General features: G+C 39.8%; 1 protein-coding gene across 1 annotated transcript; it reads right to left on the reverse strand.

The window, feature by feature from the left end:
* Window positions 1-2,064: 2,064 nt before the first annotated feature.
* Window positions 2,065-2,733, reverse strand: LOC130966596 (uncharacterized). The gene is made up of 2 exons (XM_057891409.1): window positions 2,538-2,733; window positions 2,065-2,426 (listed from the first exon to the last, which is right to left on the reverse strand). Exons 1-2 carry the CDS (start codon window positions 2,731-2,733, stop codon window positions 2,065-2,067), a joined length of 558 nt encoding a protein of 185 aa, XP_057747392.1.
* Window positions 2,734-8,336: the final 5,603 nt, after the last annotated feature.

The raw sequence follows: 8,336 nt of genomic DNA on the forward strand, positions 1-8,336 counted from the left end.
GTCACTAACGCCCCACAATCACGAGTTTGAAGCTCATCACAGTCATTCAATCCCTGAATCCTACTCAGAATACCACAGACAAGGTTTAGACCTTCCAGATTCTCAAGAATGGCCACCAATGGATTCTAGCTTATACCACGAAGATTCTGATTAAGGAATCCAAGAGATATCCACGCAAGCCTTGTTTGCATGTAGAACGGAAGTGGTTGTCAGGCACGTGTTCTTAAGTAAGAATGATGATAAGCATCACATAATCATCACATTCATCAAGTTCTTGAGTGCGAATGAATATCTTAGAACAAGAATAAGCTGAATTGAATGGAAAATAGTAGTAATTGCATTGATACTCGAGGTACAGCAGAGCTCCACAACTTAATCTATGGTGTGTAGAAACTCTACTATTGAAAATACATAAGAACAAGGTCTAGGCATGGCCGAGAGGCCAGCCCCCATGATCTAAGAACTAGACGTCCAAAGATGATCCGAAGATCTAAAGTGATCCAAAGATGAAAATACAATAGCAAAAGGTCCTATTTATAAAGAACTAGTAGCTTAAGGTTTACAAAAAATGAGTAAATGACGTAAAAATCCACTTCTGGGCCCACTTGGTGTGTGCTTGGGCTGAGCATTGAAGCTTTCATGTGTAGAGACTTTTCTTGGAGTTAAACGCCAGCTATTGTGCCAGTTTGGGCGTTTAACTCCCACTTTTGTGCCAGTTCCGGCATTTAACGCTGGGAATTCTAAAGCCGACTTGGAACGCCTGTTTGGGCCATCAAATCTCGAGAAAAGTATGGACTATTATATATTTCTGGAAAGCTCTGGATGTCTACTTTCCAACGCAATTGAGAGTGCGCCAATTGGGCTTCTGTAGCTCCAGAAAATCTACTTCGAATGCAGGGAGATTAGAATCCAACAGCATCTGCAACCCTTTTCAGCCTCTGAATCAGATTTTTGTTCAGGTCCCTCAATTTCAGCCAGAAGATACCTAAAATCACAGAAAACACAAAAAATCATAGTAAAGTCTAAAAAAGTGAATTTTAAATAAAAACTAATAAAAATATAATAAAACTAGCTAAAATATACTAAAAATATACAAAAAATAATGCCAAAAAGCGTATAAATTATCCGCTCATCACGCACGCGTTAGGCACGCGCACACGTCGTTGAGCGAACTCCAATTTACGCGCACGCGTGAGCCATGCGTGTGCATCACTCCTTGCTGATTGTGTCCTTTATTTCTTGCGCTCCTTCCATTTTTGTAAGCTTCCTCTCCATCCTCCAAGCCATTCCTGCCCTATAAAGCCTGAAATCATTGAACACACAGATCACGGCATCGAATGGTAGAGAGGGGAATTAAAATACACAAATTAGAGGCTTAGGAAGCAATTTTTCAACCATAAAACAAAACTAGGAAGGAACTGTAAAACCATGCAATTTGTATGAATAAGTGCGCAAAGGTTTGATAAAAACCACTCAATTAAGCACAAGATAAACCATAAAATAGTGGTTTATCATTCCTCCCTTCTTTGGCACAACCTGTACTGGGCTCACCCATGAGCTATCAGAGATTGGGTATATGATTCCAGCATTCCATAGCTTCATTACTTCTTTTTGAACCACCTCCTTCATGGTTGGGTTAAGTCTTTTTTGGGGTTTAACTACAGACCTTTAATCTTCCTCCATTAGAATTTTATGCATACAAATGGCAGGGCTTATGCCCTTTATATCATCAATCATCTAACCCAAGGCTGTCTTGTGAGCTTTCAATACTTCAATCAGCTTTGTTTCTTCTTCTATGTTCAAGGAGGAGTTTATGATCACTGGCAGGGCCTCTGCTTCCCCAAGAATTACATATTTGAGATGAGGGGGGAGAGGCTTTAACTCCTGCTTTGGCTTCTCCTCTGCCTTGCTTTCAAAAGAGATTTCCACCACTTCCTCTTCTATGAAACCTTGTTCCACCTCTATTTCCACTTATTGTTCTTCCTGGTTGTTATCTTCTAGTAGCTCCTCTTCCACTTCTTCTATCATTTCCACTCTCATGTGCTTTTCCTTCTCTAGAGAATACTACATGTCTTTGAAGACATTGATGATCATCTTTTCATCATGCACCCTGAGGGTCATCTCTCTTTTCTCCACATCAATAATGGCTCTTGCTGTTGCTAAGAAAGGCCATCCCAATATGATTGAACTATGTCCCTCTTCTTTCATGTCCAGGATAACAAAGTCAGCAGGGAAAATGAATTCTCCAATCTTCACTAATAAATTTTCTATAACCCCATTTGGTATCTTGAGTGATTTGTCAGCCATTTGGAGTGACATCATGGTAGCCTTGACTTCATTTATTTCAAGCTTCTTCATTAGTGAGAGGGGCATTAAATTGATGTTGGCTCTTAGGTCACAGAGAGCTTTGTCCAATGTTCTGTTGCCTATAGTGCATTATAGGATAAAGCTTCCTAGTTCTTTGAGCTTTGGGGGAAGACCTCTTTGGATGACAGCACTGCATTCCTGGGTTAAAATCACTGTCTCCTTCTCATTACAGCTTCTTTTCTTATTGATGAGCTCTTTGAGGAATTTTGCATACAGAGGCATTTGTTCTAGAGCTTCAGCAAGTGGAATATTGATCTCCAGCTTCTTAAACACTTCTAGGAACTTAGGGAACTGTTGGTCTTTGATCTCCTTTTGTAACCTCTGAAGGTATGGCAAAGGAGGGGTATAAGTCTTCACTAACTTCATCAGTTATTATGATGGCTCCTCCATAATCTGCTTCCCCTTCTTTGAAGCTTGAGGTTCCTCTTTTTCCTTGAGCCTTTCTTGGTTCTTTTCTTCAATTGTCACTTGCTCTTTACTGCTGGTCTTTTCATCCTCTATTGGCTTCTTGGTGGCTTCTTTGTCATTTACCAAAGTTTTTCCACTCCTTAATTGGATTGCCTTGCATTCTTCCTTGGGGTTAGGAATGGTGTCACTTGGTAATACATTGGGTGTTCTCTCAACTACTGCTTGCTTGGACAATTGACTAATCTACCTCTCTAGATTCCTTAGTGAAGCTTCATGGTTCTTGTTGGCTAGCTCTTGATGTTTCATCATCTTCTCCATCATCATCTCCAAGTTGGAGATCCTTTGAGCTTCTGGGGGTGGTTGTGGTTAATTGTAGGATGTGGATGGTGGATGATAGTTATTTTGGTTAGTGGATGAATTGTTGGGTGGATAGTAGTTGGGTTGAGGTTGGTTGTTTTGTGGTTTTCTGTATTAGTTTTGGTTAGTATTTTGATGGTTTGTGTTTCTGGAATTCTTTTAGTTTGAGTTTCTTTGCCAAGGTTGTTGGTTTTGGTTGTCTCCCTGTCTTAGATTTGGATGGTTCCTCTAGGATGAGTTATAAGTGTCTCCACGAAACTCATTCTGACTGGAACCTTGATTGTGCACATACTGGACTTGTTCTTGCTACTGCTCTTCATAGTTTTCCTTATTTTGACCCCCATGTAGGTGATGGTTGACTTGTATTCACTGCTGCAACTTGGAGGCCATCAATCCTCTTGGCCATCACCTCCATCTGTTGTTGGATTTGTTGATGCATCATCTTGTTTTGATCTAAGATGGTATCCACACCTTCCAGCTCCAATACACCCTTCCTTTGAGTTGGTTGGCGTTGCCTTTGATGACCATAGAAGTATTGGTTATTTGTTACAGTGTCAATGAGGTTCTGAGCCTCCTCAGCTGCCTTCATGAGTTGTACTGAGCCTCCAACAGAATAATCAAGTGCTTCTTGAGCTCTTAGTGTCAATCCTTCATAGAAGTTTTGGAGTCTATCCCGTTCATTAAACATTTCTGGTGGGCACTTTTTGATTAGAGCTTTGTATCTCTCCCAGACATCATACAATAACTCTCCATCCATCTGAGTGAATGTTTGGACCTCTGTTTTTAGTCTAATGATCCTTTGGGGGGGATAAAACTTGGCTAAGAACTTGTTCACTAGATCTTCCTAATTATTGATGCTTTCTTCTGAAAATGACTCCAACCATTGAGCAGCTTTGTCTCTCAGGGAAAATGGAAACAGCAACAATTTGTAAATGTCAGGATGCACACCATTGGTTTTAACTGTGTCACATATCCTTAGGAAGTTGGATAGGTGTTGGTTTGGATCTTCCAAGGGACCTCCTCGATAAGAACAGTTGTTTTGCACCAATGTGATGAGTTGAGGCTTCAATTCAAAGTTGTTTACATTAACATTTGGAGTAAGTATGCTACTCCCACAGTGCCTTGGATTAGGTAAAGTATAGGAGGCTAGAACCCTCCTTTGAGGCTGGCCATTATTATTAGCCACTACCTCTGGTAGATTAGGAGCGTTTCCTTCCATCTCCTGGTTCTTTTCCTCTGATTTCTCTCCACCAATGACTCCCTTTCCTCTGGCTTCTCTTTTTATTCTTCGAAGAGTTCTCCCATCAATGTCACCAGAGGTGGAGACCTCTCTCCTTGCTTCTATCATACACACAAAACCAGAAACCAAGAAACACAATCCACTCTATTGCTAGAGTTATGCTAAGGTTAGTTTAAACAAAAATTCAAACAGTTAGTGTGCTTAGTAAAAAGAAAAGAAAAAAATAAAAGAAAAAGTGCTTAATCTAGATTATCACCTTACTTAATCATTGTCAATCTTTATCAATCTCCGACAACAGTGCCAAAAACTTCATGAGGGAAAAACAATTCCACACAAACTCACCTGCAAGTGTACTAGGTCCCATCAAGTAGTAATAACTCACAAGAGTGAGGTCGATCCCACAGGGATTGATGGATTGAGAAATTTTAGTTAGGTGATGAATTTAGTTAAGCGAATATTTGGTGATTTGAGTGATTTTGATTAACAGAAGCTAAATTGCAAGTAAGTAAAAATGCAGAAGGTAAATTGGACAGAAAAGTAAAGTGCAGAAGAGATAAATTGTAGAAACTTAAAGTGCAAGAAAGTAAAAGAGCTGAAACTTAAGTTGCAAGAAAAGTAAATTGCAGAAACTTAAGGTGCAAAAAATGTAAATTGCTGAATCTAATTTGCTGGGAAATGTAAATTGCTTGAAGAATTAAAGGGATTTTGGTGTTGGGAGTCAGAATTTAACAAGGAAAATGAAAATTAAAGTAAATTAGAGAGCTCTAAGATGAAGAGATTCAGCTCAGTAGCAAAACATAAATGGAAAATTGCTTGAAGAAATAAACAGCAAGAAAACTTAGCTTAATTATGAAATTTTAAATGAGAAACTGAAGATCGAAGAAGAGCAATGAGATTAGAAAGCAGATCTAGATCTCAATCACTCCCTTGACCAAACAAAAAAGAAATTACAGAAGAAATGAAAATGAAAACAACAAAGAAGATCTTGATCCAATTCTCTAATTCTCAGAACTAAAAGAAAGGAGAGCAAAGATGATTCTCAGATCAAGAAGCTCAATGGAGTTCTTCAATTTGAATTCAAAAACCTAATATAGAAAGTAGAAGTTTCAGAAGAAAGAAAATGAAAACCGAAAGCAAACTAGATCTAATCCCAATTCCAAAATTCAAAACAAATGAAAATTAAAAGTGAAAAATTAAAATGAGCTAAAAGTCTTTACAAATCAAATTAACTCCTATTTATACACTTTCTATTTTGGTCTTCAGACCTTGGAATGGGCCTTTCGATTTTGGATTTGAAGAAGCAATGGATCTGGATGGCATTTCATTGAAAATGGGTTGGAGGCATGCTCTAGTGGAGCGCTCCGTTGGCTTTTGTGAATGCTAAGTTCACTTAGCATTGTGTGCCTTGTCACGTGCCAATCCTTCTTGACTAGTGTTCACTCTTTGAATGCTACGTTCAAATTGTGAACGCTACACTTGATGCTGAGCGTTCCTCCCTATGAGAAGCACGAGAAAGTTGGCCATAGTGAACGTTACGTTCACTTTTTCAAACGTTGCTTCCTTGGCCAAAAATTTGGTGCGCTATAGCGTTTCGTTGCCTTCCTTTGAGCGCTGGGCCTTGCTCCCTTGGTGCTCCCTCTTGATTGAGCACGAAAAAGGTGAAGAAAGGTAACGTAGCGTTCACTTTTTTGAACGCTACCTTGGTTGATTACTTTGATGTGCCTTGCTTCCTCGCCAAGAATCACGAAAAAGTTGCCACAAGAGAACGCTACATTCTAATTTCCAAACGCTACCCCTTGTTTGCTTTGAGCCTAGTGGTATGCAAAATTATGATTCACACTTTTCATAACTCTGCATAGCTGACCATCAAGTGCACTGAGTCGTCCAAGTAATACCTTACATGAGTAAGGGTCAATCCCATGGAGATTGTCAGCTTTAAGCAAGCTATGATCATCTTGTAAATCTCAGTCAGGCAGATTCAAATGGTTCTGAGGTTTGAAAGTAAAAAGAACAATAAAGCATAAAATAAAATAAAGTCACTTATGTAGTTTCTTGGTCAGAATTTTAGATAAGTGTTTGGAGATGCTTTGTTGCCTCTGAACCTCTGCTTTCCTACTATCCTCATCCAATCATGCATACTCCCTTCCATGGCAGGCTGTATGTTGGTGGATCACCGTTGTCAATGGCTACCATCCGTCCTCTCAATGAAAACATGTCCTCTACGGCTTCTCGCATGGCTAATCAGTTGTCGGTTCTCGATCGTGTCGGAATAGAATACATTTATTCTTTTGCACACTGTCACTACGCCCAACGGTCACAAGTTTGAAGCTCGTCACATTCATCCCATCCCAGATCCTACTCGGAATACCACAGACAAGGTTTAGACTTCCGGATCTTAAGAATGCTGCCAATTGGTTCTAGCTTATACCAAGAAGGTTCTAACGTCACAAATTCGAATGCTCTATTGTCAGGAGAGGTGATTCAAATCCGTGGGTCAGAGACCAAAGAGAATATACTCCAGCTGTCGTCCAATGACTACATTGAACATCATGTAGACCGCTTTGTGGTTGTCAGGCACGCGGATCTTGGCTAAGCGAGTAACGAAGATTGAGTGATTGTTACGGGTCACCCCTTCATTCTGACTTAACTGAATTAAGTACAAGAGTATATCTTGGAGGAGAAGTAGGCATGAATTGAATAGAAAAACAATAATACTTGCATTAATACTCGAGGAATAGCAGAGCTCCTCACCTTAATCTATGAGGTGTAGAAACTCCACCGTTAAAAATACATAAGAACAAAAGGTCCAGGCATGGCCGAATGGTAAAAAGTGCTAATTATACTAAATTAGTAAAAAGGGTTCGAAGAACTCCCAAAAGGTCAAAGACTCCAAATACAATAGTAAAAAGTGCTAATTATACTAAACTAGTAACCTAGGTTTACAGAAAATGAGTGGATAGTGCAGAAATCCATTTTCGGGGCCCACTTGGTGTGTGTTTGGGTTGAGCCTTGAAGCTTTCACGTGCATAGGCCATCCTTGGAGTTAAACGCCAGCTTTGGTGCCAGTTCTAGCGTTTTACTCCAGAAAAGGGTCTCTGGTGGGTGTTTAAATGCCAGTTTGACCATCAAATCTCGAGAAAAGTATGGACTATTATCCATTGCTGGATAGCCCAGGATGTTTACTTTTCAACGCAATTGAGAGTGCGCCAATTGGGCTTCTGTAGCTCCAGAAAATCCACTTTGAGTGTAGGGAGGTCAGAATCCAACAGCACCTGCAGTCCTTTCTCAGCCTCTGAATCAAATTTTTGCTCAGGTCCCTCAATTTCAGCCAGAAAATACTTGAAATTATAGAAAAACACACAAACTCATAGTAAAGTCTAGAAATGTGATTTTTGCATGAAAACTAATAAAAATATATTAAAAAGTAACTAAAACATACTAAAAACTACCTAGAAACAATGCCAAAAAGCATATAAATATCACCTAGCTTCCCTTGGTTGAGAGGAACAAGAATGTTACCAAGAGTGAATGTGGCGTTGGAATTTTTGAACGCCACCTTGGTTTGCTTCGTGCTTGCTGCGAGCCTTCCTTCCTTGGCTTGACAATCCACGAAAAAGGTGGATATTGTGAACGTAGCATTCACTTCTTTGAACGCGGATCCTCGCTGAGCCTTCCTCTTGGTGCGCTACATTCAAAACATTGAACTCCACTTAGTTGAGCCTTCTCCCCAAGGCTTGAGAGGCACGAGAATGTTGCCTAAAAGAAACGCTACGCTCTCATTCTCGAACGCTAGCCTTCTTGGTATGTTGGTTCCTTCTTTGAGTACAACATTTTATTGTCATGGGCCATGCTTTTAAAAGCGTGGCCTAAGGTTCAAAGCGTGCTCAAACTTCAAAGTGTGCCAAAAATTCTTCTTTCCTCTTTTTCATCATTTCTGCACCTTCAAGCAACCAAACAACTAATC

The sequence above is a fragment of the Arachis stenosperma genome, chromosome 3, assembly GCF_014773155.1.
Source record: "Arachis stenosperma cultivar V10309 chromosome 3, arast.V10309.gnm1.PFL2, whole genome shotgun sequence".
In the NCBI taxonomy this organism is placed as follows: domain Eukaryota; kingdom Viridiplantae; phylum Streptophyta; class Magnoliopsida; order Fabales; family Fabaceae; genus Arachis; species Arachis stenosperma.

What these genes read in the sequence shown, in the direction of transcription:
- LOC130966596 (XM_057891409.1), bottom strand. Translation starts at nt 2,733, where the DNA reads ATGAAGTTAGTGAAGACTTATACCCCTCCTTTGCCATACCTTCAGAGG. An exon ending in CATCAATAAGAAAAGAAGCT is followed by an intron (nt 2,427 to 2,537) that starts GTAATGAGAAGG and finishes AATGCACTATAG; the next exon opens with GCAACAGAACATTGGACAAA.